Here is a 24,216-nt window from a genome sequence, read left to right on the forward strand (position 1 = left end):
CATTCTTCATGTTGCAATGTCACTGAAGAGATGTCAATGAAATGTGTATAAATATATCTGATGTATTTTGCAGCTATCTCATTCTTTAATTGTTGAATTGATAGCATAGTTTTCAGGTCACAAAGGAAAAATGTTTACAAGGTGACAGTGTTGGATGTTTTGAAAAAAGCTATTCAAGAGTTGTGAGTAAGCGAGATATATTCAGATCCTTTTTTCAAGTAAAAGTGCTACAGTGTAGAAATGGTCGAGTAAAAGTATTAAAGTATTTTCTGCAAAACGAACCACATTGTTAAAAGTAGAAGTACTCATAATTAAGAAAAAAGGCAGTAGTGGGCGTCATATTATTATATTATTACTGATACATTAATGTGCAAGTAACGTTTTACTATTGCAGATGGCCACGATGGAGCTAAATGCTACTTACTACTTACAGTTTAGTAGTTTAATCTACAACAAACAAATGATTTGTGTGAAGTCTGTCATGTAACTGTCAAAACAATAGAGAGAGAATAAAGTTGTATAAATCATAAATACGGGAAATACTGCAAAGTACAAGTACCTCAAAATTGCTAAAACAGCTAACGTTAGCCTGACTCTCTCCAAGGTTCAAAAATACACTTACAAACATCTGGATAGCTGAATCATGAACTCTTTGTGTCTCATTCATTAAATATGTAGACAAACAGAAAAAATCAATGGCAATTTGTGTTTTTATTTAAGGTGAGCTTTATGCTTTATGACTTGGGGAGAAAACAGTTAAGGTGAAGCACCTAAACACTGCTAGTGCTGGAGATGCCTCACAGAAGTGCTGGGCAAATGCATGAACTGTTGTTTGTACAGTGTGTAACCCCCCCATAAAACCAACACACCTTCTTGTATTTTTAATACAAGTTATCTGAGTAAAGAGCTGCTCACCATCTAGTTATCTGAGTAAAGAGCTGCTCACCATCTAGTTATCTGAGTAAAGAACTGCTCACCATCTAGTTATCTGAGTAAAGAGCTGCTCACCATCTAGTTATCTGAGTAAAGAGCTGCTCACCATCTAGTTATCTGAGTAAAGAGCTGCTCACCATCTAGTTATCTGAGTAAAGAGCTGCTCACCATCTAGTTATCTGAGTAAAGAACTGCTCACCATCTAGTTATCTGAGTAAAGAGCTGCTCACCATCTAGTTATCTGAGTAAAGAGCTGCTCACCATCTAGTTATCTGAGTAAAGAACTGCTCACCATCTAGTTATCTGAGTAAAGAGCTGCTCACCATCTAGTTATCTGAGTAAAGAGCTGCTCACCATCTAGTTATCTGAGTAAAGAACTGCTCACCATCTAGTTATCTGAGTAAAGAGCTGCTCACCATCTAGTTATCTGAGTAAAGAGCTGCTCACCATCTAGTTATCTGAGTAAAGAGCTGCTCACCATCTAGTTATCTGAGTAAAGAGCTGCTCACCATCTAGTTATCTGAGTAAAGAACTGCTCACCATCTAGTTATCTGAGTAAAGAGCTGCTCACCATCTAGTTATCTGAGTAAAGAACTGCTCACCATCTAGTTATCTGAGTAAAGAGCTGCTCACCATCTAGTTATCTGAGTAAAGAACTGCTCACCATCTAGTTATCTGAGTAAAGAGCTGCTCACCATCTAGTTATCTGAGTAAAGAGCTGCTCACCATCTAGTTATCTGAGTAAAGAACTGCTCACCATCTAGTTATCTGAGTAAAGAACTGCTCACCATCTAGTTATCTGAGTAAATAGCTGCTCACCATCTAGTTATCTGAGTAAAGAACTGCTCACCATCTAGTTATCTGAGTAAAGAGCTGCTCACCATCTAGTTATCAGAGTAAAGAGCTGCTCACCATCTAGTTATCTGAGTAAAGAGCTGCTCACCATCTAGTTATCTGAGTAAAGAGCTGCTCACCATCTAGTTATCTGAGTAAAGAGCTGCTCACCATCTAGTTATCTGAGTAAAGAACTGCTCACCATCTAGTTATCTGAGTAAAGAGCTGCTCACCATCTAGTTATCTGAGTAAAGAGCTGCTCACCATCTAGTTATCTGAGTAAAGAGACACACTCTGACCTTTTTAGCAAATGACATGTGACTTAAATGTTTACATGGCGGCATAATTCAACGGTTGAGTAACTCAAATGCGTCACTAGGGATTTGGTTTCACAGATAATCTCCACAGGATGCAATGTTATGATAACCAGGTTAATCATTTGTGTGCATTGAAGTGGGCTCATGAAACCTAAAGGGGAATGCAATTTTGGAATCACAAAATGGATCAGAAAGTGTGAATCATTTCCTTAAATCCATAAAAGTTTTGTTTGTCAGGGACACAGTGTTTACGCTCTGACAACTTGGGTTCAGAAGCATATAAGATATGTATTGTGGTTGCATGAATAATGAAACGGTCAGAGGTCAGGTCAGTAGCCACAGAATATTGCTGCCAAAGACGATGGGATTCAGTGTATTTGTGCATACTTATGGCTGCATGGGATTAGAAGGTCTATCTATGGTTTCTCAATTTATATACTGCTACAATGTTTACTTTTATTTAACCATTTAAGTCCCATCTCAAGCTGAAACTTCTTTTGCAAGAGCAACTCCGCCATTATGTCAGTATGAACGGTTGCAGACAAAATAATGCAAACCGATAACACAATATTACAAAGCATACAACAAAAAACACGTTAAACTGAGTTTATAATCTCTTATGTAAAAATGATGTTTTAACGTCTCTTTTACTGATCTCACCAGGAACAGATTTCTGTGTGAACTATTTCCATCCAACATTTTAAACATCAAATCTGTTGCCATAGTTTAACTCTATCCTACAGTTTTAAAAGAATCGAGCTTTAAAAGGCAACAAAAATAGTCAAAACATCAGTGTGTTTTTGTTTTAAATGTATTTTATATCAATGTAGTTCAACCCCCAAAATGTTTCAGTGACTAGTAAACACTGCTGCTCGCTACGGTGCTGTACATCTTAAAGTGGCAGATAGCTTTCCTTTAATGTCATATTTCAAGCAACTTTGATCTGGACTTCTTGCCAAAAGAAAAAAAAGGCAACAAATTATAAAATAAAGTGAAAAAAATGTATTATTGAGATTAATAGTGAACACATGTGATATCAGTATTTAAATGATTTGCTTCTCCAGAACAGTCTGCTATTCGTGCCTTGATGTAACAGGATGCAATAGCATTGTTATACCTTACTGCAGCGACTTTGTTCTTATTGGCTTTCTATTCTTTGTCGGTCTTGTTTGTGATTAAAACAGGTCAGTTCTTCAGGACCGGCCCAGTCTCTGATTGAGAACATATTTCATGTTTTAGTGCTAAAAAATGAATCAAAGTCAGTTTACATTTCAAATGATATTGAACTTTGCTAATTCAAGGTGTTTTCATGTTTGCATTTCCCTGGTTTGCATCAGATTTGTCTCTGTTTTTTTTATGTACTTCAGACAAACTATCAGAAATCATGAATTATTTTACGTGGAAAATGGGACAAAAGGCTTCATCAGCATTAAAGACAGTGTAATGTACTTGCAGCCCTCCCTCACTGTGTCTGTCCCTCGTGTCCTCAGGGGAAGTTGGTGAAGTACTTCAGCCGCCAGCTGTCCTGTAAGTGCAAAGTGGCCTTAGAGGAGCGCAGCGTCGCGCTGGAGGACTTCCCTCGCCTCGGCCACTGGTTCCGCATCGTCAACCTGAGGAAGGAGGTCACACAGGTAATATATGTCGTGTTTAAAAAAAGACGCTCATCTACTCCCCCAATATTACAATGTGAGGATGTAGCTCAAATCAAAACCCGGGTATCTTATAATGTACAGATCGGCGCTGTCAGAAAAAAACACCCCCTAAAGATCTGATGCCTTTGAATCATTTTCATCATCAAACCATCCGGCGACTGCTTCTGTCTTTTATGGAATTATCTGCATTTGTTATGTAATTGTTCCATTCATGATCTATTAATGCTTACATTTCCAGGCATTTTTGCTCAATTGACAGGTGTCCTTGGCCGTTACAGTCAGCCATGATGTTTGAAGCGTGTTTGGTTAATATGAGAGCGTAACAATGTGTGTTGTATCTTATGTCATATGTTTGCTCATGTGTGTGTGTGTGTGTGTGTTTTGCAGGAGATGAGCCCAGGCGAGGTGACCCTGGAGGGCCTGCTGGAGAAGAGCGAGGAGCAGGTGTGTGAGCTGCTGCAGAAGTTTGGTGCCAACGAAGAGGAGTGCGCCCGACTCAACGCCTCCCTCTCCTGCCTCGGAAAGGCCCACCAGCTCGGTGAGGGTCCACCCGACATACACAGAGATGAGCTCACACGTCCATAGAAACACACGAGTGTCCTTTAGAGTTCTCACTATTTACCACTACTACGTGTAAAAGTACATTCCTTCTTCATTTGAAATGGTGTTTCGCACAGTAAAGGCTAAACCAGGTAAAACAACAAATGCAACCTAAAGGTGCATGAAATAATATTTAAATAGTGTAAACTTATGTACGATAGGAGCATTAGGAGACATCTGTTCATACAACACTAATGTCACATCACAGACAGAGTATATATTACCACATTATATACAAGCAATATAGAGTTCAGATTGTGTTTGCGTCCATGATGCAGGTGTTGAAAAAGAAAGCTTTGTTAAGACTATTCTCCACACTGAACATAATGAACTATGTAATGGTTGCAGTTTATTATGTCATGACACAAAGAAACAAGGTTTATGAGTGATCTGTGCCGTTACCTTTGAATTCTTCAACGCATTTCTATTTATTTATGATGTCTTTGTTTATGGACTGTGAAATCAATACGAAAATGTACACCAGTCATCAGCTGTAGTTTGATGCATGTTGTGCATTTGTTAACATAAAGGTAAGAATTCATAGGATTTAACAAAAAACACCAGCTCATTTCTGATTTCAGTCAGACAGCGTTGCTTTATTTAACCCGGCATTCATACAGTTTAAAACCATTTCCAACTGTTTGATTGTCATATGTTAGTCAGTCCTAGAGATGAATGCTCAGTACTGTTCATGTATCTGTAGGTGGCACTGTTGTCTTCATATGTTCGGTCACAGTAGTTCAGCCCTGCTCTTTATTCTCAACAACCTGTAAATTAAACTGAAGCACTTGTGTGCCAGACGGTTCATGTTTTTATCAGAAATCAGACGCCACCTGTTTAGAGCAACAGCTTTCATGGTGTCAATAAATACCTGCTACGTTATTATGAATCATCATTGCAGCAATCATTGGTGGCAATTCAAAAGATCAGTGGGGTTTCTACATCAAATTCCTGCGTCACAGTCATGGGACCGTGTGAAATAATCAGCAATGGATTTATGTCAAGGAGGAACCCATGCGCCTGCATGGAAAAGTCAGCAAACTCACTTTAACAGTTTCGGCTTCTGTCTTTAATGAGTTATCTGCAATAACAACTGAATCATGCAATCAGAATGTTTAAAAAAGCTAAAAAATTTTAAATTTAAGATCTATTCCAACATCTCTGATGGATAGCCGTCTTCAATAACTTCATGATCCACAAACCTCAACAACAAGCGTTGAATGTCGCAGCAGTGTGCGCCACATGAATCCACTTACATGCAACCTGAGCAGAGCTCTAATCAACCAGGCTCAGTGGAAACACCTGTATATTGTGTGGCTTTTACAAGACAGTGTTGGCTTGCGCAGGCATTTGCTGTGATGCCACGAGTGCATTTCTTTTGTTTCGTGGTTGCACACCAGCTGGCGCTACAGACCACGCTTTGTTTTCAGTCTGGGCTTTTGCAATGATGCAAATGAGCCAGAAGGGGGCAGTAGAACATCACCACAACTGGGCCGTTCGCTTTAGAAACAACCTTTTGTAAACCCGTTTGATAACATATCTGTTTCTCCTCCACACACACACACGCACACACACACACGCGCACGCACACACACACACACACGCGCGCACGCACACACACACACACACACACACACACACACACACTGTTCTCTCACAATGAATAATTAACCAAATTAACGATGAGTCGTTTTTCTTCAATGTGCCCTGAACAAAACTGTATTTATTAAAAGAGTGTTTTATTAGAGGAGGTTTAACTTTGCTGTTCTTCAAAGCATTTATTTGTTGAAAAAGGATTCAGGCATTCAGACGAACAGTCTTTTAAAGCTCAGCCCTAAAAAAACAGGCTCTTTGTGATTCTGCAGGTACCCAGCTGGCCTCTCCAAATATACACACCTCTCTGCTGCTCATTTTCTGGAGTTGCTCGCCACCTGTGTGCTTACTTCCTCCCTTTCTGTCTCATCTGCATGAGTGGGGATGGAGGCGTTGTTGTTGTGCAGAAAGGCGGACAGCCAGGCAGGCGTCCTCTGGCAGAGTCCGTCAGGGGGTCCCAGCCGCCCATGCCTCAGCCCAGCTGGGTTCAGACCAGTCAGGCCTCATGTCGTCTCTGGAGACCAGCTCTCTTTTTTCCGTCACTGTCTAGGACGTTGGCTACAGTCACACTTTTTTTTTCTCCCCAGTTTCCTCTTGCACCTGATTCCGAATCAGAATGAGGGGGAGATAATCCAGTTTGGAAATAGCAATAACTAAATCTCATGTCATTTATCTGATCTGGACCTTCACAACCTGATGCTCCACAGCCTCCCTCACATTTAGTGGCATGACGTGGCTATGACCAGCCTGCCTACCACAACTATAGCACAACCAGCTTACAGAAGATATTTGTCCAGCTGCTAACTGTCTTCTTCTTAAGGCACCAACCCGATGCCCTCTCATCCTGAAATAGAGAACCACTGTATGAACGAGTTATCGGCAGCTCGTCCCTGTAGAATTTGCAGGAAAATTGTTTCCTACTTTTTTAACAGGTCTGTCATCTTTCTTTAGCCCTACCCTTCAACAGACTGACATTTCAAAATGTTTCTTAGCATCTACACGTCATTTCTAGCAGTTACAGCTGAGCATGAAGGCTCATTCTTGATCTGGGAAACAGTAGCGCGGCAGAAACAAAAAATCCTAACTCATTGGTGGTCAAAAATGATCTGTTGGGAATGGCCTTCTTGATCCGTCTCTGGCCTTTCTGACTGGTTTTCAATTTGAATCTAGTGTTCTCAGACAGCTTGTCTGTTCCCTGTGATTATTCAGGCGCTGTCCATGGTCCTTACCGTTGACCTGCAAAGCGTTTCTTACAGCATGACATATCCTACTCCAGTTTTCCTCACAGGGGAGCTGCTGTCTTTAAGGTGCAACAACAAAGGTCCCAAGGTGTTAAAGCACTGACTCCTTGTGACTTGAAGACTCTGGTCTCACCAGGATGTGTCTGGGGCTCCCTGTTGGTTCAGCAGTGTCTCGTTCTGGTCGAAGAACCAAAACCTGTCACAGCATCGACTAGGACTGTCGCTTGTTGAATGATTCCTCCCCAAAATGCTCACGTTACTTTTTAGATTTGTTGTCATGACTATCCATACAGCACAGCTATAGTTTTGTATCCTGTATGGACAAAACCGTAAAGATCTGGGCTGTTTTTGTATTTCTCTGCGTTTGTTTAATTTCGTCACCGTCTATTCTCTTTCCTCTCCTTCTCCCGTCTTTATTTTATTTTATTGTTCGTCATTTTATTCGCTCATTGCCTCAACCGTACTCCCCTCCCTCACTCCGCTCTCCCAATCTCTGGCTCTCCAAAGGCAGGGGTCTGGCCACAAAGAGCCACTAATGGGCTCTCTAAAAAGGGGGCCGGCTAGAGATGTGTGAATGCACCACGGCGCCACCGCCACCACACGGAGCGGTGCGAGGCACTTTCAGCCGAGAGAAATACATGCTGTGTGGCAGCGTTCTTCATATTCTGACCCAGATGGAGCTCAGAGAGGGAGACATGTCATCTCTGTGTGTGTGTGTGCACGTGTATATTTATGTATATGCGAGACTAAGGCATGCATGTATTTGTAAAGGCTACACCGTCACATGAGAGCGGTTAGTACCTTTACGCCGCTTAGCAAAAAGCAGAGGATGTTCTTACATCTTGAGTCTTTTGAAAGAGTTATATTTTTCTATAAAAAATCTGGAGGTTGTTGCAAAAGTACAGATATATTCAACCACCATGAATAAGCACAAAAGAGGATTTACAGATTTAAGCCACATGTTTTTTTCCTTTTTTTTTTCACCAAAGAAATATGTTGCTCCAGTTTATGAGTCATCAGGAATTATGTTAAAATTGGCAGACATGGACGTTCATATACTTTACAGTCTTGGCAGTTATATACATCACATAAGCGGAGCAAAAGAGAACACAATGAGTGAAAGTATGTTGCTCGGTGGTGTAATGGTGGAGGAAGGAAACTAATGCGAGTTAATAGAATTTTTCACTCCAGGCTCTTGGGATTGCGGTCCACGAGTCGCGATGAGGATGAGTCATACGATTGAGAGGCAGCCGGTCGGTCCTTTGTGCTGCAATATACACACATTATCCAGCCCGCCCCTGTAGACACACACACACACACACACACACACACACACACACACACACACACACACACACACACGCACACACACATTTTCATATGGACAATTTCTTGAGTATGAGTTCAGGCTTGATCAGGCTAATAGTGTTGATCTTTGCTTAGCACGACAGGTCTCCTCGGTGCCTTAGCTTTAGTCATCTTTGATAGCAAAAAGGAATGTCCCCGCACCCTTCTGACAGCTTTACATGCGTACAAACACCTAATTGGCTTCAAATGCCATCATCAGAATAGGGACGGAGAAAGGCAGAGGAGAGGGAGGCACAGAATATGAGAGAGAGAGAGAGCAGATCGGGGGAGAGGGATGGGAAGTGAAGGAGGCATGTGGGGGAGGAAGGACGCGGAATAACATGAGAGAAAATTAGGGTGATAAAAAGAGGCAGTGACGACAGGAGGTGAAGAAGAAACGTTGTCATGTCGATAAGAAAAGAGCAGATGCACCAGGGAAGGAAAACGAGCAGGAGGAGCATTGACCGAACCAACACCTATCTTCCTGAACACCCCTGGGTGGTCCTTCTTGGCCGTTTACTAATTAGCAGATTCTAACGTAGAGTCCCACTGATTACACTGCAAGAGCGTCCGTAAAGCCTCAACTTAAAAGAGTCGAGATTAAAAAGGGACGCTGCAACTATTGAACGCCAAAGAATCTTTACTCTGGCGGCGGGAAGATAAACCAGCTAGTGTCCTGGTGGCATTTCACTGCCATTTAGCCCAAAGAAGCAACACCTCTAGAGGCAATTAGTCCAATTATGAGGCTGATATCTGCCTTTCTCAAAGCCTGACCGCGTGTTTGAAGATTGTGTCATGAATGATGTCGCTTTTGTGCCATTTGCATTAATCACCGCAGAGGAGAAGCTTAACGCGTCGGGTGCATTGTTTGGTTTCGACAGTTGATGCGGAGGTTTTGCGGCGAAAGGAAGAACGTAGGATTGATTATGACGTGACTCCAAAATGACCTCTGAAGTTATGCAAAAATGCAAACAGCATTTGCTAATACCAGCGTTGTGGTACTCTGTGGTACCGATGCCAATACTTAAAGAGAGATTGCCGATCGAAACTGCTGGGTCGGCCATCGGTCACATTTACACACCTGTGGCGTCAGGTGGTGACATTTGGTTGCTCGCTCAAAGCGTCATCACTTGTTGTAAAGTATGAATCGGAATTAGTTATAATATCAGTTCAATATTACTTTAAGCATCTTAAAGAAAAGAAGCAATAAAGTAAAATAAACCTAAATGCATTAAAAAGTTCTATCGAAGCCCTGCATGGAAAGTAACTTCTAAAACTTTGTGACAAGCACAAGCCCCACAAATGAACTGAAGGAGATCTTGAGCTCACGTGAAACAAGAAGAGTCACAAGTCAAGTCTCGTTACCATTTCACTGGAGCGGTTGCTAAGATACTAGTGCAGTTGATGAATTGATTCATTACTTGAAGCAACAGTTTCACGAGTGATTTAAAGTTCATTGCTTCCCTCGCAGAGAAATGTAACTTTGGTTTCAGCTTGATACGAGCCGTCACAAGGCGTTCTGAAAGTGTGGCATGCAGGAAGATAATTACCAAAGGGAAGCTAATCATTTAAATCAAAGGTTATTGGTTTTTTTCAAAAACTATCTTGCTAATTCTGAAATTGGACACGACAAATTGACAACTCGTGTGTTAAGACGCTCTAGACTGGACTAAAAGCAGCCAGCTTTTCTCTTGCCTCTCATCTGTATTTTGGAATCTTGGTGGTTTGAACCCTTCAATGGCTGTCGTTCACGCAGGTTCAAGCCAAACTTTTTTACATTTCCAAGTAGCTTGTTGTGGTTTTCCTCCTGCTAATAAAGGAGGCTTGATTGAGCGTCCCTCTCGTCTTTCTTTACATACCACCATTCATTTACATACCCATACCATCTTGTGGGCCCTCTCGTCCCTCCTGCATCTCGACGTCTCCCTGAAGGGGTTTTCAGGGTTGAGATGGCGGCCTCTTAATGCGGGTTCAGGCTCAAGTGTGAGCTCGGTCCTCAGGCAGCCACACCGAGAGCGGAGCGGCAGCGACCGCTTCACTCGAGAGACCCTACTGACTAATATCCATAGGCTTGAATTACAGTTGTCAACAAGGAGCATATATTCCAGAGACTAATCCTTGGAAATGTGATAAGTGTTTGTGGAGCATCAGTCAATGTAAAATACAGTAATGTGGCTACGTTTCTTCAAACGTAACCTCTCAAGTTTTGCGTTTCACATTATAGAGGATCGATGTCTGTGTTGAAAACATGCAGGTTTCCATGACATCCGGAGAGACAACACAATGTTCACTGATTAGAAAAAATATACTTCAGCCAGAGAGCAGAAATATCATCGTGTTATTTTTACACATTGGTTTTATAGTGTTCTGTTTGGGTTACTTGTTTCCACATCCCTTCACAGGTGTTTGCTCCTGTTTGGAGGTGTCGTATGTAAAACTACAGAGCCACAAATTAGGAGTTGCCGCTGATTTTTGGCCGAAACTGACTGTTCAAATATTTGTTCTAAAGAAACCCGCATGGGTTTGTTGGACGCCCTGTGTCTATTTCTGTGTCTCGCTTTGAAAGCTCGCGATGGACGAGTAACGGCCGATTTGTGACGGTGAAATGAGGCGTTATCTCCACGACACCTCCTCATTTCACCCCGAAGACCTAAATACGGTGCCAGCTGACTGGAGTTCTCTGCCATCATTGCGGTTGTTGTTAAAGTATTCCTTGTTCAGTTTGACCTCACTTTACATTTAATTTACAGTGAATGAAAGTGACTCTTGTCAGTGTGTGCCAGGCACTTTTCCCTCAGAACTACGGATGTCCAAAGTCCTCCCACTTTGCTATTCTATTCAAGAAGACAACACGGGACATAACCTTTTCTTTTAAGGTCCTCTGAGAGTCAGTCAAAGAACTACATTCATCTGCTGCAGTATTAACAATTATTACACCCTGCCAGCCGCAGGACATTCACTACACCACTGTTAATACAAAATATTTCAGTAGCGCGAAACATAACGCTAAACATAACCTTTGGTGAATGAAAACTTGCATATTCTATTTTTGGGGAGGTTTAAATAAGAATCTTTAAAGTGTATTTCAAATAATAAAATGGGGCCCTTGAAAGTCCCTGTATTTTATGTCCCTTGTGTCTTTGCAGTCGTCTCTTCCTCGCAACTCGTCGTTCCTCGCGGCCTCTTCTTCATAACATTACAGAATAGGAAAGGCCGCTGGCTTCCCCCCCACCCCCATCAAGTTTATCAACTCCACCGGGACCTTTTATGGGAGATGTTTTCCGTGCTTCATTTGATGTTGATATTGTGTTTGAAGGTGCTCACAGTTCCTCAGAGACATTCAAATAATGACACAAAACAAAAAAAGTGAAGTGTTGTTGATAGAAATTTGCATTAAAAATGTGACTTGGCGGTCAATAGCAGTTTTTGAAGACTGAGGTAAATGTTGCCCCGAGTCATGTATGAGATGCTGCGTCTGCCGAGATGTACCCAAGGATCAATTCTACCAACATTATGTTTTGTTTTGCTGAACAGCCTCGTGGCTATACATACATAACTGCAGATGCAAAGACAAGTAGGATGCTGCAGACCTTTCCAGCTGTGTGTTTGCCAGATCAATAAACACATTCTTATTTATTTTTTTGTCTCTTTCTGAAGAACAACTTGAGGAGGATAAATTGCACAGTAATGGAGGTAAAGTATTGTCATCTGAGTTCAAAAACACTCATTTTGGCTGCTCGCCTTCAGCTATTTTGCATCTGCTGCTCTCTTCTGTCTCATTCAACAGAAAGTTTAGTTTCGGTAGAAGTCTGCTTGTGCTGTGACTCATGCAGCTTTGACCTGTTTTGGTGCAGTCCTCCATTTTTCTCCTTCTCTTTGCTCCATCCATTCATGCTTAATCTGCTCCACATCAACGTATTTGAACACCACTGCGCTACATGTTCCCATCAGATAACAGCGGCGTGAATCTTCATTACCTAAATTGAGCACATTTGCTGGTCGTGACTACCCGCCGCTGCTCTTACTGCTGCAATCAAGAAGTAGAGCGAACGGGTGTTTTAGCATCAAGTGCATGAAAAGAACCACTTTAGTTGAACACGAGACACCATATTACACAAAAGTCTTCCCCCAAATTATGAAATAACATATTTTCTCACTCACCAAAGTGGTATTCAGACTTTGAGACGTTATCCAATGAGATATCTACACTGGTGATACTAATTCAACAGCAATATTTTTACTTCATAAGAACAAGGTTTCAATAGTTTTCAAAGGGACTAATTCTTCAGTATAAAGTAGTTCCAATGAAAGGTGAATGGAAAAGCTCCATTTCATTCAGGTTTAAAGGCAGAAGGCTTACAGATATGTATCTCAAACCCCCGGGCAGTTTCAACCAAAAGTATATGCAAACTACATTACAGATAAGCAATGACTTTGTTTTTATTTGTTTATAATTGGTGTGAACATGTATTTTAAGCAGTTTATCACAACCAGGTGCTCATGGCGTTCAGTCATTCTCTATCTCTGTGCTCTTCCAACAGGGAGCCAGGTGAAGCAGGACTGGTCCATCCAGTGGCCCACCTCTGAATCAGGCAAAGAAAACACTCCGGTGTGCCAGCCAGAGGTCAGTCAGTGGATCCGGTACCAGCTCTCCCAGAGCCCCAAAGTCCAGTCCAAGTACAACCAGCACATGTGCCACAGCCCCCAGGCCCTGGCTCCCCCTTTATATGCCGATCGACTGACCGTCGACAGCCCAGCCACGGGGCTCTTCCCTCCCTTGGACTTTGGTCATCGCTCCCTGCCCCCGTCGCCCCGCCAGAGACATTATGGCCACACACCTCCCCGGACTCCCTTGGTGGTCAACACCATGACCCCACCTGGCACTCCCCCAATGAGGCGAAGGAACAAAGGGAAGGCCCCGGGCACGCCACCGCCGCCGAGCCGCAAGCTCATCCATCTGCTGCCGGGCTTCACCGCACTGCACCGCAGCAAATCCCACGAGTTCCAGCTGGGGAACCGCTTGGATGACGCACAGACACCAAAGTAAGTGATAACCTCTGGATTTTTAATGGCAAACAGGTTTATTAATGCAGGAAGGAGAAGTAGACAAAAAGGAATCTCCTAAAAAAAAATCTCCTAAAGGATTCCATCATGGTTTCATTGACATCATTTATCAGTTTTGTGCTGTAGATCAGTCTGATCTTATAAAGTCTTGTGGAGAGCGAGGGCATTGATTGCACGTTAAGTGAGCGCTCGACCATTTCAGATAAGTCCCCAGTGAACAGTCCTACAATGCACAATCCCCAAATAGAAATGTGCGTTTTTTACACATTTGTAAAGATATTAAATCATATTTCACGTCTTGCTATTTGAAAATGAATTGATTTTTAACAGCATACCTAGCGTTAGAGGCAATAATAATCACGGGAGGAAGTATGCGGATCCTTTACTTGAGTAAAAACTACTCAATTACGAGTAAAAGTCCTGCATTGAAGATGCCACTAAAGTATGTAAATATTATTAGCCAGTGTGTCAAAAGTAAAAGTACTAAAAATTGAGAAAATGTGTGTTTGCTTGGAAGGAAAATGATGCGGAAGCATCAACAAAATGATGCCAAATATTCTTGTAATTTAGGACCGAGGCAGCTTGGTTTTTATTGCATGCATTTGTTTGTTGAAATTATCTTGTTTATCAAGTTTCATGGAGACAATATTCAGAGTTGCTGTCGGTCGGTCTATTTTGGCAGATGGCGTGCCTGAAGAGAACATTGAGAGATTCAGTCCTCTCTCTCTTGCTCATCTGTACAAGGTCTCACGACGTAATTCCATCTGATCCATGTAGCACAGAAAGGAGGTTAGGGCCCCACCTTCCCTTTCAGTCGTTTTCGAGCATAATCGTCCACCAGAGCCCAATCGGATTAATTCCTGCATGGGAGGACATCATTGCCCATAAAGAACCAACGGCCTGTCGGTGGCGATAAGGGGCCCCGGGCTGAGTTCCTGACCGGCCATGCCTGTGTCTGGTGCTATGCTGATCAGATTTGGCCACAAACAGGGTCCACCACTGCGAGGTAATCAGGAACCAGAGTCCGCCTCAGGAGAGCTGCACTCATTTTGATAATGCCATTAGATGACAGTGCCCTATCACTGCTACACTTGGTAAGTTAATATTTGGGAGTCGTCCCCTGCTTTCACCATGGCCATCTGGGTTATAGTTTGTGTGTGCTTGGCTACATCCACACATGTCCATGCACGCCGGCGTGTGCATCTGTATCTGCACAGTGAGGGGTGGATCATAGCTGCGGTGAATAGGCTCAAACGGCATTAGAGAATTGATTACCGGTCCCTGAGCGCTGATAGACTGCAGGCTGTAAGTTGAGCCCCTGCAATCAATGGCCTGTGTGTGCCTGCAAATGTTGCAACTCATTGAGACGGGGCAGATCTGCTGGCTTCTCTGATAGCCAAGTACCTCTCGTAATACATCATAATTGGTTGGAGGATGGTGCTGGCAAGCATCAAGTTGGTGGTTCAGTTCTGCCGTGAGGCTCTCATCCTTGTGTGCGTCTCGTCTGCATGCGCGAGGGAATTGGTTTCGTTGCAAAGTTGGTGTCTGCTTTTTCCTTGATGCAAGAGTACATACCTGGAGTTAGAAGACCGAAAGTTCGTAACATACTATATTTTCTTAAATCATGCATTGAGATAATAGGTAAAAATGATTTGTCACCACAGCAAACCAATCCCTGAATAAAATATCTAATATATTATAGAAAAGGCTAGTTTAATGCTGCTTTCCTGTGATTCCTGATCCCTTCCATGCTACCTGTATTTCCCCCTCTTACCAACCTCACGGTTTTAATCAGCTCTCAGTGCTCCTTATCTCTTCATTTTCTCTTGCTTAATTGCCTGGCACTGTGGCCAGGACACAATAACCAGGGATCACCCTCTGACCCCAAGAGACGTTTCCCTCCCTTTGTCTTAATGAGCTGCATAATCCAGCACAAAGACTGTCGCTGAATGTGCAAGAATGCCCCGTAACTATGTTGAAGAGAAACCGAGGTTTGGTTTTGGCACTGACAGATGAGTGACATTTTATTTTATGAAATGTAATAATTTCCCTTTTGCTTTGGAAACATTCAGCTAATTACATTACATTTTAAAAAACCTAAATATGAACTTATAAAAGATGACTTAATTGCTGTTCCACACGTTATACATGGACATATGAACGTTAGTTAATTGTACTCTGCTTTGCTAGAGCATTTTCTCCTTTTGGTATGCTATCGTCACAACAATCTGAAAACTGGAGAAATTACACTGGTAACTCTAGAAAACACATTTTGTAAGGTTGGCTACGTTCTGCTTTGTCACTAAAGTTGCCTTCAAGTGCTTTCAGGGCATCCGGCCTTTCCAATGAGTAATAGCCTTCATATGAATGTTTATTCGTCTTCAGCTGCACAAGATGTTTTTCAGATACTGTACCTGATTGTCTCAGCAATCATGATTTGAAAATTGTTTCCAGACGCTTCCATTGTAAGAACTCAGCAAACACTCCGATATGCCTGTGCAGACCTTCATCTTCTCCCTCGTGGCTTTGTTCTTCTCGGTTTAATGGGCTTTTCTGTGAGATAATGTGTTTCCCTTTCAGCCTGCAGAGAACCGCAGGCTGGTTTCTATCACCCGTAGGAATAATGACCAAATTGCCTCCTTACCAAATGTGCTCAGTAACATCTATAATTCCAAGAAAACTGCACCCTGAGACGAAACCACTGCCAATTTTGCAAGTTGTAACTCATAAGAAAGCAAACTTTCACCTGTGTGCGGAAATTGTTAATCTTCTTTCTCATCACCTGTCAAGTGCAAGTCCAAATATATTCAGTTGTGTTTCGGCCCCGGTTTGGTCCTCCGTCTACTGACGAAGGTCTGTTTGGCTCACTACGGTAGACTCTATATGGTAATTCTTGGTTGACCCTCGTTTTCTAAGGCAGCACAGAGCTGTAGAGCGAGACGTTGATTCTCGGGAGGATTAGCAGCACTTGCTCCACATTTTTCCTTCAAAGATGTTCTTTAATGGAGCTTTAAACTTTACCCAGGAAGAAGAATTTAAGAAGAGGGATACATGTTTGATTATATACTGTATGCCCATCACAGTTTCTCCTCTCTTTGTCTATAGCCAAGTTTCCATTCAAGCAAACTTTTGAAATTTTGCAAAAGAAAAGACTCTACTGGTTTGGAGTGAATGAACTCTGTGTTAGGTAGCGCTATAGGCTGCTCATGGCTGTAATCCGCCAGTAAACAGAGTAGAAGAAGTAGAGGTTGCAAACTGAAAACAAAACAAGTCGACTTGGCCATCGAACCATCTACACGAGAAAAATGGAGGGAGGCCGTCAGGAATTAGTTTGCATTGGGTTTTAATTGTCCTGTCACGTTAGCTAGTCTCGGCCATATTTCATGGTGTCCGGAGGCAAAGACCAGCATTTATCATGCTTGGGACTATCAGAGGATCAGTCATGGGAGTTAAATGTTTGCGGCAAAGGCGTTTCCATAATCCACATAGCGCATCAACTATTATCTGACAAATGCAAAATCCATCTCAAGCCAAATTTGTTATCAAATGTTTCCATTTCCCTTTGACTTTGTAAAAAATATCCTGATTTGCTTAATAGTCCTTTAATTGACAGCAACTCAACTTGGAGATAGATACTGAGCAGATTATTCTTGTTCCTGTGGTAATGACTCAGGCTCTTGATCGGCCACATCTAAAAAAAATCACATTTAAATACTGATTTACTCTGTGTTTTGTACAATGAAGCCATTAAGTGCCTTCTCTTCTTGTCGTGGGAGTAGAAGTCTCTCTATTAGGAATCCCAGGCTGCAAACACTTGCGGTAAAATAAAATGTGTTTGAACAGTGCAGACCGACACTCAATATGCAAATGAAACCAAAATGAAAACCATAGATTCTTAACGTGTTAGAGTCTCATGCCAGAAGCCCTTCATGTGAACTATTTGTTTGGTTCATTTGCGTCTGTGTCTAACCTCATAGGTACACGATTGAAGACGTTGACATTTGATAGCCAGATGTTCCTCATGCTTGAAAAGGCCGACATAATGAAATGAACATCGATCACAGCGAAAAACATGTTAACAATGTCAATGATTTCTCAAATGTTGATGAACTCAGAATAAGAGGGCAGTTGTAGCTCAGTGGGTCGAGGTTACACCAGTGGATTGGCGTCTAAATGCAAAGGGTCATACAACCATGAATTTGACACATCCTAAGCATGTAGCAGAAGTCAAATTTCATGAAGTTCTATTTTTTATATAAAGAAATAAAGTAGAAATGGACATTTTTTATTTCAATTTCCTCCAAAGGATACAAAAAGAAGATTTGCTTTTGGATCTACGTGATTCAAAATACAACCGATAATCTTTAAACGAACTAATCTTAACAAAAAGGATCATTTATTTGGAGTTAGTCGCCAAGCTAGAGATGCTAATTCATTTCTTTGGGACCGATAGTCAATACCCTGATTAATCGATCATTGACTGTTAACTGACAGGATAGGTGCCCTTCATGCAGGGGTGCTGTGGTTGAAGTGCCTAACAAGCCGCCGAGCTGCAACGATAACCCGACGCACAAACGGCTTAAATACATCCGATTTGTGATCTTGGGCTCAACAAATTGAATTGAAAATGAAATGTCTCACCAGCTGCATTGTATATCCAAAACAGAGTCCCCAGTTTACCCGTCTGGGAGAGTTAGAAGCCACGACTTTGCATTCATCGTTTTGGACACATGCAGCCACTTTCCCAGTAAGTGTCCACCGCATCATTTAGTTTAGCTGTGAGGCCGCCAGAGTCTTGTAAGCCGGGCATATTAATCGTTCAAAACTCTTATTGTCTGTCGACGGTTTCTTATTTACATCCCTTCTCCAGGCTAATCACAATGTCCTGGTCATCGGTCCAAAGAAAACAGGTACTTTCTCTCAACACATCCATCTGGGAAACGTGTTTTCCCAGATGGGATCTGCCACAGATGGTATTAAAGAGCACCCATGTGGTCAGGTCAATACAGTCCCAATATTGCTGTTAGTTTTGGTGTGATGACTGTCTGCCGGCGCACCGTGAAAATGTCATCAAATCAATGTCAACCCAACGTGACTTGATTGATTACCTCCAGTATGAAATCTATTTTGCAGGAAATACACTAAAGTTTAGCTCACTGGATGTTTCTGATGTAGTTTCTTCAAAACCTCCTTGTTCTGTTCATGTTTCTTAAAGAGACAGGACATTTTTTTCTATAAATACATTTTGATTAACGTCTTCTCAGTTGGGTGAGAACGGCTTAATGACGCCATCGTTTCCCCACGTTTGCTAATTGGATTTTGAAATGGGAGAATCAATTTCTGCAATCAATGCATTTCTACTCTTCCCACTTAGCACCTGCAAACACTTAGTCGCATACACAATGTACAGACGCACAATCAGCAAATCAATCAAGCCAACAGTGCCGTTTTATGATCCTACAAATCATACTTTAATCTCTGTAAGTACCTTTTGTGCATTCCTGTTTGCGTTTCCACAACATATAGAAAGTGGTGAAGATTAGACAAACTATAATAGTAATGAATGAAATGTAGCCCAAAATGATTTGCACATAAAAACAGTGGGGGATGAAACTAAATCATTTAGCATGAAGTAAAAATAATAATAGGTTAAAAAATAAGAAAATTATAATTAAAAAATAAAACCCACTGAACAATAATATTAAAATCAGGACTCATATTTCCAGTTCTCGTAGGAGCTCCCCAGTGGGCAATTCCTCTCAGGGAGTCCCGAGAACGGTTTGGTCCAAAAAAACCACGCCTGTTATTACCTTCTGAAACTCGTTAAACAATATCTTAACGACGTAGAAGTGTGTGCGAGTGGAATTTTTCTTTGAGACCTGTGATGGCTATTGTAACATGTTGATTGTTTCACTGAGAAAACACAAGTGCGCTGGATACCCAGCGCCACTTAAACTTTAGTTTTAAGCCAGGAGTGCAACAATAATTTTGTTCAGCTTATTATGCAGCCTTTCCATCCCATCATCCCATCCTTCTGTCTCTCTCTCTGTGCCCTTTTCAAAGCGGAGAGGCTCTTTGGGATGGAGTGTCAATTAATGAACCTCGTTGTCTATGTTAATGAGTAACATGCGTGCGTGGAAAAGGCCAAGTGAGTTTTCATTCTGTCACAGTCCCACTCGGAACGTCACACCAAGATCGTGTTTGGAAGGTGGCCGTGTTTGTTTTTCGACGCCCTCATGCCTCCCCCCCCCCCTCAGTGGAAGCAGTAATATCATATAGTTAATGCCACCTTATGAGACTTTCACAGCTTTTTGAATGTTGAGCACTTTCCTATTGAATTGGATGTTTGCTAATAAATCACATGGCACCGGGGGTTGGCATGATTCACCCTCTGCTTCTCTCAGGGTAATTCTACCATGCAAACCTCAGGGGATGCAAATTTGCATCCATTCCATGACTAATTTAGCTGTTTGCTTTCACTGAGCTGGTGTACAAAATCATATATTTCTCTCCCCTTTTCCTTTCCCCTTTCTCTCTCTGTTTCCTTTTCTTTCTGTCCTCTCCTCTCTCATTATGCATCTCTTTTGAGAACCTGTCAATGTGTTATTTCACCGTCATCCATAACGTCGACCAATTCCCACAGAAAATACTTTTTTCTTTTGAGGGGGCCTAGTTTTCTCAGTGGCAGTGTTGACTGATATCAAGGGTTGAATATCACTGAGAGAGAATGGAAGCTATGAGGTGTTTTACATACTTAAAGAGAAAATCTGTGATCTAAATGTAAAATAAAATGGTGAACCCTTGCACAGGACCTTACTTTCAAATAGATTTTCAGGCGTTTTAATACAAGGACAAATAACAGTAGATATCTTACTACACAAAAGCTGTTATTTTTCATTTAGAAGTCAAACTCTATGATTATGGATGTGCAAATGCCGACAATTCATGCATTTAAATTAGTTTGGTGAGAGATGAAAATGAAGCACGTAAGCACTACGTATTAATGAGATATAACATTTAGAAGAAGGCAAACAACACCACAAGGTGAAGCAAGCCCATTGTTTTCTAGATCAGGATATTCCAAGTTTAAGAATCAACTTTGATGCTAAACTTTTAAGCCGACATGGACAAGAAGTCCTAAAAATGCTTTAGAGTTGCGACGTGAGAGGAAGTACAGTATCTCCAGTGCCTTTGGTTCAGGATGTAAAGTTCCGTTCACTTCCTCCAGGTGACTCCTGGTTGGAGCTCTTCTTTGGCTTGGACGTGCATGAAACCTCTTCCAGGCGAATTATCACAACAAAAGATAAAAAAAAAATTGTTTTTAAAGTCCTCAGGTACAAGTCTGTGTGCACCAAAACTCATCGTAGTTGTGACATCGTTAACTTCTCTGACCTGATTCTTCTCCACAGCAATGGCAGCCACGGCTCACGGGTGTTGTCGTTTCAGTCACTCAACTAATCAGGGATGTGGGCGATGGTTCAGAGGTCTGGAAACAGGCTAATCTGGTATCATCGACTGCAGCTTGATACACCTGTGCACGAGAACGGGGATTCAACTGTTTGCTGTCGCTGCGCTTGAGCTGTCCAATGTGGGATTGGACAGACATCTGACAACCTATCAGACGCAAGCATTTACTGCATCTGTAGGATAATAATATTTAAAAGTCTGTGTTTTGGTTTGTTTGTCTTATGGTTGTCCTCACAAAACCCCAAAAGGGTCCACGGCTCCATTACTACAGCGGCTCTCCAGAGCACAACAAATAAGAAAAATCTCACAGTTAAATGCAGGAGCAGAGCTCTGCTTCGATCTGTATTCTGACGACACGTTTATTGCGTTTCATTCAGAAAAAAAACTAACTCATGAGCGTTCTCTGGAAATTCAGCCGGCGTCAAATTTATGACGATCCGCCGAGATACAGATCTGCCTCCGCCCGGGACACGCACGTCGTCACATTAGCCGGCGACCTCTGACCCCGGAGGATTATTGGTCCCACATGCTCTGCTGCGTGGGACATTCACTGCGTAGTTGGGCTGCAAAGCCGTGTACGTCACAGCAGTAAGATAATATGTGGGTGTGAGAGAGGAAGCTTCAGTGGTGCCTAACGGGGGAATGTGAGTGTGTATCTTCTTTCCTCTGCGGACAAATGCTCATCCATGTTAATCAGGGTTTTGGCCCCTTTGCCATTAATGACAAGTCAGGTGAAAGGGGATGTCAATACCAGGCCCTTAACAGCCAGGCGCTACCCACCCCACCCCACCCTCCCCTCCCCTCCATCCATCCATCCACCCATCTATCGGACTTAATGAGTGCTCATCCCGAGCTCCATCTGCGGCCCAGAAATTGGAGTCATGATTATGAATTTATATGAGTGTTTAGGAGTGGCGGTTAGCCCAAATGCCACTGTTGCTGGTGGAGGAGGGATTTATTAGGCTGATGGTTTTTCTGTGGTAATTTGTGAACGCTGGTTGGGGCGCATAACAGGATTTGAGTGGGCGATTAGAAATGATGCTTAAAAGTTGCGTTATTCTTATCAAAGAAAGAAAGAAAGGAAGGATCTGTGAGAAATAACCCATCTTTACGCGGGGAGATTTATAGTATTTACACTGTGCTCGGAGCATTTAGTTCATTTTATGGAAAATTTTGTTTTGCTTCTGATTAAATTATAAGGATTATATGGATCGTAAGTTTTTCCCAGCACGATCATTAAAGTTTCATCTCAATCCGTCTCATGGGAAGATCAAACACTGAATCTGAAGTGTGAGATGATGTGAAACGTCGCTCTGACAGAGACCAAGCTAACTAAAAACCGGCTACATACTGCTGGCATAGAGTACGACTGTTTCATTGTCCAACGACCATAATATTACCGCCGTTCATCATTCAGGCCATCAAGTGGAGGCTTTCATCTGTGTTTCTCTCTGATGTTAAAGTCAAGACGGATAATATCTGCTCCCGGTTCCATATTGTCCCTGACCCCCCTCCTTCTTTTTCGGCACTCTGTCATTTACTGCTCTGCCTGTGCTTCAAAACTACCACTTAACCCGCACGACTGTGGGCCAGATAGCTGTTGTCGCTTCCAATGCTATAGCTTTGATGTTTGGATTAGGGAGTTTAAGGTTTGAGCTATGGTTTCATTTAGACCGAATCAAAGAATTAAACTCTTATTGAATTGGATGCTGGGGAAAATAGACAGAGACTTGCTGGTGTACAGGTGACCGATAGGAGAAGGACGCTGGAACATTATAAAACCCTCAAGACCGATGATTGCATCCATACAAAAATGAAATTTATAATATTTTTGGACGAAAAGATGTGTAACTATTACAACATTGGGGTTGAAGGATATATCCAGGATGTCAAACTTATTCAGGACTGAAAACAGGTTCAAAACATGAAGACAGATGCCAAATCCTACTTCGTCTGTCTATTCTTAATTATTTCATGTCCCATTGTTAATCATGCAATGCAGACCTTTGTATAGTGCTTCTGACAGTGAGCGGAATTACAAAAACACTGTCGACGTGTGCTTTTTGTATGCCAACCGGCTCGTCTCACACAGCCAGCACCTCCTCACAGCTCATCAAATGTCTTCTTAAATTTCCAAATTGGTGTTATTTGGATAAACTGATCAATTATTGGGAATCTAAACTGAAAAAAACATGAAATCTATTTTTAAGGCTTCAAAAAGTGTTATTTGTTTGGCATGTAAAGGATGATAAAAGGATAATTTAGCTTGCCCTGAAGACAAAACTGATCATGTGGTTAAACAAACTGTCGGGGATATGCTTCTTTGAAAGCCCGACATGAACTGTTTCATGCAGATGGCTGGACTGCCTCAGGCTCTGCTGTGACAAAAACCCTTAAAAGAACAAACAGTTGCCATTATAATTACACATAATTTAACTTTAATTCACATGCTGGACACAACTCGCCAGACAACTCACCATCTGACTTTAAAATAAGAAGGAAATGTGCCAACAATATCATTTCTTTTTGGTTCTGCGTAATAACAAAGGATCTTGGAACACCTGTTTGTATTTTAAAGCCACAGAAATGAATGGTTCTTTATTCCTATTCATCCCAGACAATGCAGCGGCAAGTGAGGCACACTTAGTCAGAGCCGTGCCAATTTGAATCCAGTCTATCGGTGGAAAACAACCAAAAGTTGGATGCCAAGAATATTTCATCACTAATCTGCAGAACGTTTTCTGATTGTCGGATTTCATCTCTGAAGAATTGTTGTGTCGTAACCCTGAGCCAAGCTATCAGTTAAATACAGTGTGATTGATGGAGCCACAGAATGTCTCTCGACATGAGTAATTATCACCAGGTGGTGGAGATGGCTGATGTAGAGCACAGGTGATGGCAGGAAACAATGGTGCCCTGAGGAAATGATCCTAGACTGAAGAGTTCTAAGAATCAGTATTCTCGAGCTGTTTTGGATCACACTCTCTACTGCTCACACCTGAAAACAAAAGTCGTCTCAGAGAAAGTTTTGCGGACATCAGTGTTGTCGTCCTCGAGATCGTTCTCGGGTCTCGAGACTTTTCTATTGGTCTCGTCTTGGAATCAACTGCATTCTTACGCAGTCTTGTCTCAGACAAAGAGGACTCTGGATTGCATGTCCGGTCATGA

General features: G+C 42.0%; 1 protein-coding gene across 2 annotated transcripts in view; it reads left to right on the forward strand.

The window, feature by feature from the left end:
- The window catches only part of ksr2 (kinase suppressor of ras 2), a gene marked incomplete at both ends in the record, with an annotated part of 71,110 nt that overhangs the window by 7,990 nt on the left and 38,904 nt on the right, over positions 1-24,216 (forward strand). The window contains 4 exons of one of the 2 annotated variants that reach the window (XM_079270225.1): positions 3,575-3,715; positions 4,124-4,274; positions 12,175-12,215; positions 13,070-13,560. In XM_079270225.1, the coding sequence (XP_079126351.1) occupies positions 3,575-3,715; positions 4,124-4,274; positions 12,175-12,215; positions 13,070-13,560 (824 nt within the window). Of the gene's footprint in view, positions 1-3,574; positions 3,716-4,123; positions 4,275-12,174; positions 12,216-13,058; positions 13,561-24,216 lie in introns of both variants that reach the window. The other variant, XM_079270226.1, reaches the window with a different exon arrangement.

Source organism: Melanostigma gelatinosum, assembly GCF_949748355.1.
Source record: "Melanostigma gelatinosum genome assembly, chromosome: 6".
NCBI classification, from domain to species: domain Eukaryota; kingdom Metazoa; phylum Chordata; class Actinopteri; order Perciformes; family Zoarcidae; genus Melanostigma; species Melanostigma gelatinosum.